The following is a 14,662-nucleotide window of genomic DNA, read 5'->3' as shown; positions in this document are numbered from 1 at the left end:
AGGCTCTCTGGACAAGACCAGTTACAACTCCCAGGCAGCTGAGCCAATTTTTTCTTCCTCTTTCCTTCCTCCAGTAGACTCCTTCAAGAGGGGCAACAGAAGGGCAGTTCTAGAACCTCAGGCGATTCTAGTATATCCTCGTGTAAAAGTGCCTTGGCCCACAGACCCGGACAGCCCACAGCCATTAACTAGGACGGCGAACACATATTCGTGAACACAGAAAGGCGCCCACGACCTTCCCTGGGGTTTACGGGAACAGCACAGAGAATATGATGCATATAAAATCACCCGAACACAAATCCTTTGCTGCGCATGCACACGACCCATGTACCTGTAAGAATGTTCCCCGAAACGTCACTATCTGGATCCCAGGATTTCCTCCAGAATTTACATTTGCCTATACTGTTCTTTTATGAAAAGAAACAAGAACGAGAAGAGATCAGAGAAACAAACATCCCCAGCCGCAGCTAACCAAGAAGGAAAACGGACGCGAGCTATGAGCAAACGGACGGGGGCGGGGGGGGGGGGGGCAGCCGCAGGTGCACCGGGCCCCAGCAGGCTGCGGGGGGCGAGGCTCCGCGCCGCTGCGACCAGGGCCAGGGGGTGCTTGGCGGCGGGTCCCCAGCCCACTGGGGCAGCAGCTCGCCCACCTCCCGTCACCACAGAAACGGAATCGGCAGGCGGCTGCCAGGTCGGGATGTAATTACCCGAGGAAGCCGCAAACATTCTCACCCCAACAAGAAGCGTGCTCCTGGGGTCTTCAAAGGGCGGCGCGTCCAGGGCCCGCCGGGCCTCCTGGTGGGCACACTTCGGGCCTGGGTGGGAAGGCCTCGCCAGCGCGTGTCTCCCTGGGGCTGCTATAAAAGCGCCGGGGGGCTGCGCCTCAGGAGGGCGACGGGACGGACGGCGCGTGGCGGAGCCGGTGCTCGGCCGGGGCCATGCTGGCCGCCGCCGCCGTCGGCCGGGCCCTGCTGCTCTGCTGGCTCGCGGCCCCCGGGCCGGCCCTGCCCGAGCCACTTTTCCACAGCCGGGACCGCTCGGACCTGGAGCCCGCCCCGCTGCGCCGCGCCCAGCCCATCGCCGACCCCCTCACGGCGCAGGTAGGCGCAGCCCCGGCAGCCCCCACACTCCCGGGCGCGGGCACCTGCGGGCGCGGGCACGCCACACGCGGACACGCGCACGCAGACCGGTGCACGCCCCTGGCAGGCATGCACATCCGTACGCGCACACGCGGACTCGTGCACACCACAGGCGGACGCCCGCACACACAGACACGCGCACATGCAGGCCAGGGCACAGGCGGACACGCAGGCACACGCGCAGGAGCACACACGCACACGCAGGCACGTGCGCAGGCACACCGCCTTAGGCACGTGCGCCTCAGGCGAAGGCCTCCCACAGACAACCGGTGACCACGGACTAGAAATGCACGACACGGGCAACCACGCCCCGTGCACACAGACGTGCACGAGGACACATGGGCCTCGCGCGTCCTGTCTCCTCCACGTCCAGGCCGCTCAGTCCGCCCCCCGCCCCGCGGTCGGTACTTCTCTTCCGCAGCGATTCCTGTCCAAGTACGGCTGGGCCGACGCGCCGCCCGCGAGCCCCCGGGCCCCCGGCCTGGCCGAGGCCGTGCGCAGGTTCCAGAAGGTCAACGAGCTGCCGGCGAGCGGGCGGCTGGACGCGGCCACGCTGGCGGCCATGAACAGGCCACGCTGCGGCGTCCCCGACACGCGGCCTCTGTCGCGCCCGCCGCCCCGCGCCCGGCCCAAGCGCTTCCTACGGCCGCCGCCCCCGCAGCCTGAGGTCGCCGCGCCCCGCCGGGGGACCCGAGCCTTCGCCAAGAGGACGCTGACCTGGCGGCTGCTGGGGGAGGGCGCCAGCGGGCAGCTGGCCGTGGACGAGCAGAGGCACATCCTCAGACTGGCCTTCCGCATGTGGAGCGAGGTGATGCCGCTGGACTTCCGCGAGGACCTCGCCGCCCCCGCGGCCAGCGTGGACATAAAGCTGGGCTTCGGGCGAGGTGAGAAGGGCCGAGACCCTCAGGCGGGCTGTGTCCCCATTGCCTTCCCCACGGCCGGAGGCGCGGCCCGGTTTGCACAGGGAGCCCGGGCGGGGGGCGAGCAACAGGCTGACTAGGGGACACCCCCCCCCCCCCCGACTTGGGCCACCTGCAGAGCCTCCTGGGGTGTCGGAGGTGGCACGTTCCAGGAGTAAGCGCAGCCGGCAAACCTCAGTGCTGCTTTATTACAACTCACTGGGAAGGGCACGGCCTGCCTGCCTCCGCGATTTAGGGTTTGGATCCCTGTGCTTGTCCCTGAGCCCGTCAGCGGGGTGAGCACTGCTGCAGAGAGCTCCCGTGCCCAGCAGGGCAGGGGCGCCCCCTCCCTGCCACTCCTGGGGAGAACTGGCCCGTGGTGGTCTGGGCGCCCCCACCAGCGGGCCCACCACCTCCGAGCTGGGTGGGTTTGGACAGCGTAATGTCTCTGCAGCCCCCTGGGAGCTAGGGATGCTCGCGGCCGTCCTGCTGGTGTGCAGGAAGTGTAGCTGAAAACCGTACACAGGGGAGGGACCTGACCACCGGGCAGCACCTCCTTCATGTCCTGACCCGTCAGCTGGGAGGCTCCAGCTCAGATCTTGTCTCCTCCCTAAGCATTTGGAGGGCACCCCCCGACCCCCCTCCGCCAGCTCCCACAGGTTTGCTGGGCAGCTGTTTCCGAGTTTAGACTCGACACCGGCCTGTTGCAGGAGCCAGGAGCTGTTGCTTCCGCTCCTGGACTGCGAGCCCCTGGAGGCTGCGAAGACTCTGTGTCCATGTTCCCTCTCCCCTGGTCAGGCCGGCACCTGGGCTGTCCTCGGGTTTTTGATGGCAGCGGGCAGGAGTTTGCACATGCCTGGCGCCTGGGCGACATCCACTTCGACGACGACGAGCACTTCACACCTCCCAGCAGTGACGTAGGCATCAGCCTTCTCAAAGTAAGCGGGCTGCAGCTGCCCCGAGCGGCCAGGCGAAGGGTGTGCAGCACGGGCGGGAGGGCAGGACGCCAGGCCTCCTCGGGGGAAGTGTCCGCAGCCTTCTGGGAAAGCTCCCCGATTCTCCCCACCGCTCCCCTTCTCCTTAACATGTGCATCTCCTCCTATAGCACAGGCCTGCCCCCTGGAGTTGGGGGGGCACGTGACAGACACCCAGGCTTGGCACGGCACCCGTGATTTGTGTTCCCTCTAGGTGGCCGTCCATGAAATTGGCCACGTACTCGGCCTGCCTCACACCTACAGGCCAGGATCCATAATGCGGCCGAATTACATCCCCCAGGAGCCTGTGTTTGAGTTGGACTGGTCAGACAGAAAAGCAGTTCAAAAGTTGTACGGTAAGACTATTCTAGAAGACCGTCCGCAGAGCTCACAGAGGACATTCAGCATGACAGGACCCCAATCACTCCTGATCGGGAGGCTGCCCCGAAGCAGCACAAGATAGTGCCACTCTGGCTGCACGGGAGGGGAGCTGCCTTCTAGCTCTGTGACGGGAATACTCTTCCCTTCAAGGTGGCCGTGCCCGGACGTGGCCCCCGATGCAGAGCAAAGCTCTCCCGTGGATGTTCCCTCTTCCCTGGGCTACGCTATGTCTCTGGGAGGAAGGAGGGGAACATGGCGGCTTCCTAAAGAGCAGTGGGCCACCCAGGCAGCGGCCTCCCACTGGCCCTGCAGGCACTTGGAAGCCCCTGGAAGAAGCTTCCTGCCGTCCCAAGGCAAAGAGCAGCGGGAGCCTTGCCAGGATCAACTTTAATCTCTCTTTAACTACAGAGAGCTAAGGGTTCCCTATTTACTGGAAGTGATTAATAATGACTTAGCGTTGAGGCTGAGGGGAAGAAAGCCACTCTCCCCTTTTCCATTTGGAAGAGAGCGCACCACCGTTTCTGTTCCACCCCAGCCATTCTCTGCAAAGATGCTCTCGGCACATTTGGACAGTGACAAGTGCCAGGATGGGTTTCTTTCCCGCAGAGGAAATCTTAGTCTTGTGTGTGCCCAGAACCAAACTGCTTGCCTCTAATGAAGTCAGACGAGCCATCAGAGGGCATCAGCTACGTTTAGGGGGGGTCACACAGCCAGCATCCAAAATCGGGATGCTCCGGAGTCGTCTCCTGCACAAAGATTAGCGAGAATGGGCCCTGTGAGCCAACACTGCCCCGGGGCCCCTCCGGCTCCTGCAGCTCCGCGGGGTGGGCCCGCTTCAGGCTCTCGTGGGGGAGGGCGTCTTGCTGTGAGACACTGAACAGAAAACTCCAGCTTCGCAGTTGTCTTTGAGTGACACATGGAAGTAACGATTGTTGGTTTTTGCAGCAGGTGACAAGTGGTTGGACGTTTTCCCCTCAGGTTCATGTGAAGGGTCGTTTGATACCGCATTTGACTGGATTCGCAGAGAGCGAAACCCACACGGCGCCGTGACGCTGAGGTTCAGCACCTACTTCTTCCGCAACAGCTGGTACTGGCTTTACGAAAACCGAAACAACCGGACGCGCTACGGGGATCCTCTCCAAATCCTCAGGGGCTGGCACGGAATCCCAGCACAGAACATCGACGCTTATGTCCACCTCTGGACATGGAGGAGGGACGAGCGTTATTTTTTTAAAGGTAAAGGTTCTCATGGACGGCTCTGTTGCTTTTATTCCCCGGGCGCACTGGGAACAAACGTTTGAACCCCATACCAGGGAGTCTTAGCATAACGCACCCGCAAGTCCTCACATAATTTGTCTGTTCCGTCAGACTGGGACCTCTGTGAGCACAGGGGCGGTGTTTTACTCCCGATCTCTGGGAGAAGGCACCCATGCTTCAAAGGAACAGATGAGTGAGTGAGTGAATGAATGAATGACTGAATGAATGAATGACCAACTGTGCCTGGCCCTGAGGTGGTTGCCAAGACTAGTTCTGGAGAGAACAGACCTTAGGAGTGGCCCACTCGAATTATGTAGTGAAGGGAAGGGTGAGTGGACAAGGTGGCCACTGCCCCTGGAACCAGATGCCGGAACCACCTAGAATTCAGGGCTTGTCCCAGCCTCGGAGGACACGTAGGACCCCAGGTGCCCCGAAAGGGACATAGGGAATAGCGTGGTGGGGGAGGTACGGATGGGGGAGGTGAGGGGGCGGTGAGACACAGGCGGCCGAAGCAAAGTTTCAGGGTGAGTGAGGGTGAAACACAGACAGGAGAGACAGCTGAGCCCGTGGAGGTATGACAGGGCCCCGACACGGGATGAGATTAGGTTGGAAAGCCCAGGCCAGCCTGAGCACCCAGAGCCTCCATGCCCGGGGGCTGGACCTCACCCAGCAGGCAGTGAGGAATCGTGGCTTCCGAGCAGGGAAGATCCGTGTTTTTGTGTTAGGCAGAAACTGAGGAGGGGGCCCTGGTGGTGGTGGGGGACACGGAGCAGGCCGGCCAAGGGTCTCCTGCGGCTTCCTCCCTTCACTCATAGATCGCCTTGCTCTGGCCTCTGTGTCCCTGTCACCGAGGTGGGCTGCCTTAGCAAACCAAATACGTGGCATCAAACCACAAACAAGATTCTGTGGTTGCTGGTTTTTCTTTCCCTTCCCCAAACGTACGCCCTAGGGGGAAGCTGTGCGCCCTGTCTCTGCCCCACTCCCTAGTAATACGACCCTATTGCCTGAAACCACTCAGGACTCCGTGAGGCCAGAGCCCAGCCAGGATGCTGTGTACAGACTGGGCCGCACAGGAATTTGGTCTTAATTTTCCGGACATCACATGACGGAAGAATTACTTTGGTTCAGTTACATAAAGAAATTACGAGGGTGGACTTCGCTGGTTTAGAGCTTACAGAGTTAGAAGCACAGCGTTCCATGCTTTAGGAAGTCCTGGACTAGAACTTAGACTGGCAACACTCAAAGATTCTTAATTATAGAATTAGGTCATTGTGGGGGATTGCTATCATATGGCTGTACTTTATGCTTGGAGCTTTAAAAATACCTTAAAGTTAACTTGCTGTGAAGACTTTGAATTCAAAAAAGTATTCCAGTTAGAGTGAATTGCACCCCCGGCTGGACCCATGTCATTCACTGTTCAAAATGGCAAACTTTTGGCCAGGGGTTGGGGGGGCAGATGGGGGGGTGGGGGGAGGGAGGGAATGAGGGAAAGGGAGCTCCCAGGGCTGGTGGCTAAGGAAGGTGGCTGGCTGTGGCGCGGCGTAGGTTGTGAGCACAAAATACCGAATCCGTGGATGTGTTCTACTTTTTCTGACAGTATGTTAATAGTCAGGATTAGGAGCTAATAAGGAGAACTTAGAATAATCCTGTGCTGTTTCAGAGCCTGAAATTAGCATTCGGATCTTGAAATGCAAGGGAGCAAAATGACAAGCTTACAAGGACAGTGGGTGGAGTCACGTGGTGGGGCGTGGGAGGGGGCTGCGCCCGTAGGCCTGGGCTGTGACTGGACCGCATGGACCACTTCCGCTCTTCTCTCCCATGTCACTTGTACCCTGCGGTTGGTGTGGAACTACATGATCCTAAAACCCTGAAAAAAAAAGTAAAACCCCATCATAAGCATCAGGATTGTTTTCTGTAAAAAGAAGGCATATGTTGATTAGGGTAGGAAAATGACTCACAACCCATTGTTCCCTAACATGTAAAAGGGAGATCATGAGACTGTATGTAAGAAGAAACTTCTGTGAAAGACCGCATGCTCTTCGTCTTTTTTTTTTTTTTTGCTTTTGATGAGCACCAGTGGGCTGGTGTGCCTGCAAAGGACAACCAACTTTTTTTTCCTTTTTTTAAGATTTTATTTATTTAAGAGAGAGAGACCACAAGAGAGGGAAGGGTCAGAGAGAGAAGCAGACTCCCTGCTGAACAGAGAGCCCAATGCCAGGCTTGACCCCAGGATCCTGGGACTCCAGGATCATGACCTGAACTGAAGGCTGATGCTTAACCGACTGCGCCACCCAGGTGTCCCTGACAACCAACTTTTTTTTTTTTAATTTATTTGACAGAGAGAGATATCACAAGTAGGCAGAGAGGCTGACAGAGGGAATGGGGAAGCAGGCTCCCTGCTGAGCAGAGAGCCCGATGTGGGGCTCGATCCCAGGACCCCGAGATCATGACCTGAGCCGAAGGCAGAGGCTTAACCCACTGAGCCACCCAGGTGCCCCGACAACCAACATTTTAATAGCAGCAGTGATTGCTGAGACCAATCTAGAAGTAATTCAAGACCTGGGGAATCATTCATCTGAATGGAGGCTTCGCTTAGATGCTGAGGTCCTGCCTTCTCCTGGGGTCACGGCAGATCATCATGGTTGGCTTGAGGCCTGTGTTGAAAGCAGTCCCTCCTCCTGGTTGGCTCTAATTAAACGGTAATAAGCCATATTAGCATTTTTTGTTTGGCCCTCAGGGAATCAGTACTGGAGATACGACAGTGACAAGGATCAGACCTACACAGAAGATGAACAAGGAAGAAGCTACCCCAAATTGATTTCAGAAGGATTTCCTGGCATCCCAAGTCCCCTGGACACTGCCTTTTACGACCGAAGAAAGCAGTTAATTTACTTCTTCAAAGAGTCCCTCGTAAGTAGGACGCTTTCCAGCCTCGTGTTGCTTCTTCAGCCCTACTTGAAATTCAAGTTCTTCATTTAAAGTTGTTCTCAGTTGCCTCAGGCCTCTATGGCCGTGGCAGATCCCACCGTATGGAGAACGAAGTTCAAGCCCAGAGAATCTAGTGCAAAGCCACAGATTTACTTACCGCATTCCTCTAAGTTAACTTAAAAAATCAGTGGTTTTCAGAGAAGCCAGTCTTACTCTCTTACTTGCTTTGCAGGTGTTTGCATTTGATGTCAATAGAGATCGAGTACTTGATTCTTACCCGAAGAACATCACTGAAGTGTTTCCGGGAATAGAGCCACGAAACCATCCCTTCAGGAATATAGACTCTGCCTATTACTCCTACGCACACAACTCCGTTTTCTTTTTCAAAGACAATGCCTATTGGAAAGTAGTCAACGACAAGGACAAACAAAAGCATTCTTGGCTTCCTTCAAATGGCTTATTTCCGAAGCAGTCCATCTCACAGCGGTGGTTTGACATCTGTGACGTCCACACCTCCAGCCTGGACACGTAACGGGAGAAACAGGCGAGTGGAGTCAGAGGGTTTCTCGTCTGAGAGCAAGTCCGGTTTCTTTTGCAAAGGAAACAAACCAGATTTTTAGTAACCAAAGCAAATAGGGCTAAAAGCCAATGGAAAAAGCATTACTTGAACTTCTGAAATACTTGATTTAGAAGGGAATTTCTCAGGCAAAAAAATAATCCACTGAATAATTTTGCCAATCTTTTAGGAAAGGTTAAAAAAAGAAAGAACCCTGAGGAATCCCTGTCTCTCCACCACCCATCCCCCCTGCACCCGATTTCGTGGGTGGACAAAAACGTAGCGATAGCCATAGGATCCAGATGGAAGGAAATGCAGCTCCCTGGGAGCCTTCAGTGGAAAAGGTCACAGATTTCAAATTGACTGTAGTCCACAGTTCCTGTCACAATAATTTATATTTTTCTAATACGTGACAGTGTACAGGTTTTCCCATGTATTTCTCTCTTGATCTTCACAAGTCTGGAGAGTGCCAGGGGACCTACAACTGTGCACATTTCTAGTCGAGGAAACTGTGGAGTTCACAACTGTGTCCTTCCCAGAGTCAGACGCGGTGGCTGCTGGCCCCCCTCACCTCCACACTCCAGCCCAGCATCCAGGCGACCTTCTCTCCATCCCTGCCTTGAAGTTAACTGCAAAACAAGTCATCTCGGTGGTCAGGCCACGGGTGGCACAGTTCTTTTCAAGTAAGAGCTTAAGACATGAGCACTTTAAACAGCACGAATTTAAAGTCAGCAGATGACAAAAACATTGAAAAAGACATCTCTTCCCCTGTAGGGATGTTCATATTCTTGCTTAGACAAGGGAAGACAGTGAGCACTGGTATCTTCTTGATTAAAAACAAATACTCCTCTGGACGAAAAGGCTATTCAGCCAAGGAGAGGCCAGAAAACAAGACAGGAAGGCGACATCCCTGACGCTGGCTTCAGAATCAGATCTGCCCCGTGGAGGTGCGCAGAATTAACCCGCGGAGACCGCGCTTGCCGACGGGGGAAGCGGAGTGACCGCTGTCCTGACAGGAGACACGGCTGATTCTGTGCATCGGCTTCACGACTTAGTCAAAACTTTAAATGTCTCAGTGATTTTTGAAAATGGATGCAAATCTGTCCCAAGGAAGTGTAAACTAAGTAACAAGGAAGTGGACAGACGGCCCGGGGCCAGCAGCTCTGCCAAGCTGGGACAGGTGTCCACACACTGCCAAGAAACACCTGAGAGTCCCAGCGCATGAGAAAGTGCCCCATAAAAACTCAGCTTCAAACACCTTTCCACGGAGTTCAGATTCCTCCAGAGAGGTATGGCTGCTGAGCGGAGGGGCTCTGCATCATCCGCCAGGACAGGGGTCTGCAGATGGCCGGAAGGAGGTCGGAATGGACCTTGGGGGCCAGGCCAGCAGACCTGGAGGCAGGGCAGGCTCTTGTCTACAAAGGCCTCATGCACCGAAGTCCCAACCGTCTACCTGACAGTAAAGAGTAGGCTTGATTTCTGTTCCATTTCCTTGAAATGGATTTTAGCAGGAAAGGACAAGCGCAGCGTCGCATGCTGTAGCACGGAAAAACAGAGGCCGTCTGTACGCCACGGGACAGGAGCTGCTCAGCAACAGTGGCGAGTCGTGAGTGTGACTTTCTAGGGAGAACTTAGTAGCACAATTTATTTTTAATGTTTTAATCTTTCCTTTGTAAAATCCACTCATTAAACCAGTTCAATCAAAGCGAAGAACATAAAATGGAAAAATACAGACATTTTAAATAAATAATTTATTTATTCAAAATAGTTTTCTTACCTTATTCACAGTTTCAAGTTTAAAATGAAAAAAAAGGGGGGGGGGAGTAGTACCTATTCTTGATCAACTGTCATACAAAGTCAAAGGAGAGCGGATCCTTTCAGAACATGCACTAAATACAGACACTGGCTCAACGACCAGTCTGCACCACATCCCGCACTGAAGCTGGGGGAGGACAGGATTCCTTCCGTGCAGCTGAGGAGGGGACCCTGCAGGTGCACAGGGCATTGCCTTAACCCATGTGAACCACTAGAGTCATCTGGATAAAAGTTCCCTGGACCAAAGTAACATCATCCAAAATAATTATTATCTTAAACCCATGTAGCTTAACATACTTCAAAAATGTCTACAAGTGCACCGGCCACCACAGCAAGTCTGTGAACACGGAGGTACCATGTACTTCCCCAAGAAACAAGTGCCGGGAGCTCCGAGTCGGATTCTGGCTGTAGCACTTCCAATGGAGAAGTCCAAGAACTCAGCCATGACTCGTCTGTCACGGGAAAAGAGCACTCTGAGTCTCCACTGCCGGGCCTGCTGTACGTGGGTATTCCCCTCATATTTAATGACACGAAGCACCGAGTGGACACTCGCCCCCGAGAGCTGAAGGCACTAGAGCATCTCCGCGGCCGGGGCCTGGGGCGCGAGTCACTGCACGCTGCCGCCGCCGCGAGCGAGCTGGTCCAGCAGATGGACGAGAACGTCGATCCTCTCCAGAAGGGCTGCGGTTTTGTTAGCAGTAGCTCTCAAAAGCTGGGAGTAGATCTGCTTGTTGGTTTTGAGGACCACGTCGTCTTCAGTATTACTGCTGCGTTAAAACAAAAGCAAAGAGGTGAAGTGCACAGCGACGCCCGCCAACAGCTCAAGAAGAATCCAGACCATCCACAGGAACGCCCGTCACTCTCCACGGGGAGGCAGGTGCTCTAGTCCTGTGCATTCCGGACTCACCTTCTGTATCCACCGTTCACAGGCCTGTGTGTGGACACGTACTTCACTACATCCATCAGAACCAACGATCCTTCTGTTTACGAGTCTCGGAGCGCTTCCCGCGCACGGGGAGCGGCCCCCCGCCACGGCCGAGCCAGACCCAGCGCCCCCGCCCTCTCGGCACCGAGTTCCACTCCGGTGGGAGCCGGGCTGGGGCGGGGCGGAGGCGCGCACTGAGCCAGAAGAGAAGAGCATGTCAGGTGAGACGCGTGGTGAAGAGAATCCGGCGGAGCCAGGCTAGGGAGAGCGTGGAAAGCTGTCCCCTATGTCCTCCCTTCTCTGCTCTGAGCCTGACCCCCGAGATCAACCAGCGTGAAGGTGGGGCTGCTCTCCGTGGGGCTAGAACTGTGCCGGCCGGAAGCCCAGACTCCAGACTTGGGAGTTAGCCCACCTCAATGTATCTACACCGCCCGTGAACTTCGTATGAACGACGCCCCTCGGGCACAGGGTCCGAGACATACTCAAGAACTGTTCTGACAAAGACTCAGCTGCTCTGAAAATAGGTCCCCCACAGGACAGAGCAGTAGATTATCTTAAAAGGAGAAAAGATGACTAATTACATGGCAGTTCACCTCTAGCATCCTCCCCCACTTTTTAAAAATATTTATTTGACAACAAGAGATACAGAGAGGGAACACAGGCAGGGAGAGTGGGAGAAGGAGAAGCAGGCTTCCCGCTGAGTGGCGAGCCCGATGCAGGGCTCGATCCCAGGACCCTGGGACCACCACCTGAGCCGAAGGCAGATGCTTAATGACTGAGCCACCCAGGCGCCCTTTTTTCCTTTTTTAAACGAGTCCAGATGCAATACCGACTCTCCGGCCACACGTGACCATCTACAGCCGACAGCAGATCGTCTCTGCAGAATGTGCACGTTTGCATCTGAGCCACGTGGTAACCACTGCCTCAGAAGGGCAAGGATGTATTCATTCCTACTTTAAATATGTAAAAACCAAGGCTCAGAAGGGCTAAATAATTTGGATTCATGTCAAAACATATTCTGACTTCAAATGCTGTGTTCTTTCCGTTCACCAATGTGCCAATGTTCTGCTTTTGCCTGAGTGCCCATCAGGCCGGCCAGAGAGCAAACCAGCAGTCTAGAACCTCCCTCTGGTGTACATCAAGGGCTATGAGGACTCTTCCTTTCCGTGGCTCCACTCACTCTTCCTCACCAGGACCCACCTGTCCACACTGGGGCTGACCGTGGGCCCAGGCTGGAAAGAGTGTGGGCCCCGCACACCCCTCTCTAGAAACTTCTCCTTCTTAGTCCTACTACTTTTATCAGTCAATCCTTTCAAACCACCTGTGGCACAGTAAAAGTGATCGTTTAAAATGCATTCACCGTCCACAGTTTGGGCCCAAGAGGGCTGTGTTTTAATTTATGGGTGGGGCTGACCTTTATAAAACATCTGAGGACCTTATAAGAAATTTAAACTACCGGCAAATCAAGGCAGTAGTACTTAATCAGAACCAGTGCTCCCAAAATGAATTTTCCCTCATGGACGATGATGCCACATTTTAGCTGGTGGCCTAAAGATAACTGATGGCTGCTGGAATCATAAATTTAAAACCTCTGAGATCTGTCCTGATCCTACTTCTGAATCTTGAATCTTCATCTTCCAATTTTTCTTTTTTAACAAATATTTTTGAGAGAGCACAAGCAGGGGGTGTGGCAGGTAGAGGGCGAGAAATGGGCTTCCCACTGAGCAAGAAGCCTGGCGCAGGGCTCGATCCCAGGACCTCGAGATCATGACCTGAGCTGAAGGCAGATGCTTAATTCACTGAGCCACCCAAGCGGCCCATCTTCCAATTTCTACACACGATTCTCATCCTTCCTCAGCTCTCATCAGTAGTGTCACTGACCCCTGAACTCTAACAAGAAAGACCCCAATATTTCATTGGCTTATCTTTTTTCCAAAGGTGACTACCATTCCTCTGTTTTTCTTTTCTCTTACCCAAATATTAAATGTACACATTAAATGGCCAGGAACAGCCCATAAAGCCAAAAGATCTGCTCTCTGCACTGTGGTCAAGCGCTTTCCAAACCCTCAGAAATTACTTCTATTTTGTATAGTTTTTCATTCTACAAAACCCCAAAGCCATCAAAAGAAGATCAAAAGGCTCTATCTGCTAAAGCAGTGAATATTAAAATACAGTACAACAGTAAATAAATTCTTCATCCAAAAAGAAAACACAACCCAACGGACAAAACAAGCATTTCTCACAGGATAACGCTGGTCATCATAAGAGGAAGTTAGTCGTCTTAAGAACATTCTAAGAAAATTAAGATTTTTAATTACTAAGCTGTTTCTATTTATTTATTTATTTATTTATAAAAAGATTTTATTTATTTGACAGAGATCACAAGTAGGCAGAGAGGCAGGCAGAGGGGGGGGGGGGGAACAGGCTCCCTGGTGAGCAGAAAGCCCAATGCGGGGCTTGATCCCAGGATCCTGGGATCATGACCTGAGCTGAAGGCAGAGGCTTTAACCCACTGAGCCACCCAGGCTACCTCAAGCTGTTTCTTTTTAAAGCGGCGTTGTGGTAGGTAGAGAATAATCAAAAGAAAACCCAAACATACTATTTCCCTTTAAAGTCTAGTTCTGGGGCACCTGGGGTGCTCGGTCACCTACGCGTCTGTTTTTTGCTCAGGTTATGATCCCAGGGTCCTGGGATGGAGCCCTGCATCGCTGCTCTTTCTCTTGCTGCCCCTTCCCCCCAACTCATGCTCTCTCTCAGAAATAAATTAAAATAAGATTAAAAGAGAAAAAAAAAGTTCTGGTCTCCCTTTACTCCAAACAGGAACGCTCACAGATTGTGGGGAGACAGCACGGGAGAAACGCAGTCGCTGACTCACTAACCGGTTTCTCTAGGTTTTGAAGCTTATCAACGTATCAACATAAATATCACATTTAACAGTCTTTTATTTAATAACCTTGACAAATGAACACAAATGAGCTAAACAGGACTTTATGCATCATGCATGAAAACTTCAGGCTGCATTTTTCCAACGGTATATTAATGACCTGAAAAAACAGGTTACAAGACCCTCCACTAAAATAAAAATCACTTAAGCCATACACATGACAGTTCCTTAAAACTTTTGTTTCTAAAGATTTTACTTATTTATTTGGCAGAGAGAGAGACAGACAGCGAGAGACATGGGGAGTGGGACAGGAAGAAGCAGGCTTCTTGCTGACCGGGGGGGCTTGATCATGATCTGAGCCCAATGCAGACATTTAATGACTGAGCCACCCAGGCACCCCCTACATTTTTTTTTTTTTTTAAGATTTTATTTATTGGGGCGCCTGGGTGGCTCAGTGGATTAAGCCGCTGCCTTCGGCTCAGGTCATGATCTCAGGGTCCTGGGATCGAGCCCTGCATCGGGCTCTCTGCTCTGCAGGGAGACTGCTTCCTCCTCTCTGCCTGCCTCTCTTCCTACTTGTGATCTCTCTCTCTGTCAAATAAATAAATAAAATATTTAAAAAAAAAAAAAAAGATTTTATTTATTTATTTGACAGAGAGAGATCATAAGTAGGTAGAGAGGCAGGCAGAGAGAGAGAGAGAGGAGGAAGCAGGCTCCCTGCTGAGCAGAGAGCCCGATGCGGGGCTCCATCCCAGGACCCCGGGACCATGACCCGAGCCGAAGGCAGAGGCTTTAACCCACTGAGCCACCCAGGTGCCCCTACATTTTTTTTTTTTTTTTTAAGATTTTATTTTATTTATTTATTTATTTGACAGATAGAGATCACAAGTAGGCAGAGAGGCAG

General features: G+C 53.3%; 2 protein-coding genes across 5 annotated transcripts in view; one reads left to right on the top strand and one right to left on the bottom strand.

Moving 5' to 3' along the window:
• The first annotated feature begins 631 nt into the window (after positions 1 to 631).
• MMP21 (matrix metallopeptidase 21) lies at positions 632 to 9,742 on the top strand. Its single transcript, XM_046026950.1, has 7 exons — positions 632 to 1,100; positions 1,561 to 2,023; positions 2,837 to 2,976; positions 3,227 to 3,368; positions 4,372 to 4,629; positions 7,388 to 7,560; positions 7,811 to 9,742. Exons 1-7 carry the CDS (start codon positions 939 to 941, stop codon positions 8,108 to 8,110), a joined length of 1,638 nt encoding a protein of 545 aa, XP_045882906.1. The 5' UTR covers positions 632 to 938; the 3' UTR covers positions 8,111 to 9,742.
• Positions 6,390 to 14,662, bottom strand: part of EDRF1 (erythroid differentiation regulatory factor 1) — a 46,271-nt gene continuing 37,998 nt past the window's right edge. For 3 of the 4 annotated variants that reach the window (XM_046026946.1, XM_046026949.1, XM_046026947.1), the window contains one exon: positions 9,893 to 10,716. In XM_046026946.1, coding sequence (XP_045882902.1) covers positions 10,557 to 10,716 — 160 coding nt within the window. In that variant the 3' untranslated portion in view covers positions 9,893 to 10,556. Of the gene's footprint in view, positions 6,518 to 9,892; positions 10,717 to 14,662 lie in introns of those variants that run through there. The other variant, XM_046026948.1, reaches the window with a different exon arrangement.

Source organism: Meles meles, chromosome 13 (assembly GCF_922984935.1).
Source record: "Meles meles chromosome 13, mMelMel3.1 paternal haplotype, whole genome shotgun sequence".
NCBI classification, from domain to species: domain Eukaryota; kingdom Metazoa; phylum Chordata; class Mammalia; order Carnivora; family Mustelidae; genus Meles; species Meles meles.
Note: the sequence above shows the minus strand (reverse complement) of the source record. Positions and strands in the feature narration are given on the sequence as shown.

Bases quoted from the DNA above. Each gene is read 5' to 3' on its own strand.
- MMP21 (XM_046026950.1), top strand. From the start codon at position 939: ATGCTGGCCGCCGCCGCCGTCGGCCGGGCCCTGCTGCTCTGCTGGCTC. The intron at 1,101-1,560 runs GTAGGCGCAGCC...TCTCTTCCGCAG, and splicing joins CCGACCCCCTCACGGCGCAG to CGATTCCTGTCCAAGTACGG. The intron at 3,369-4,371 runs GTAAGACTATTC...TTTTCCCCTCAG, and splicing joins AGCAGTTCAAAAGTTGTACG to GTTCATGTGAAGGGTCGTTT.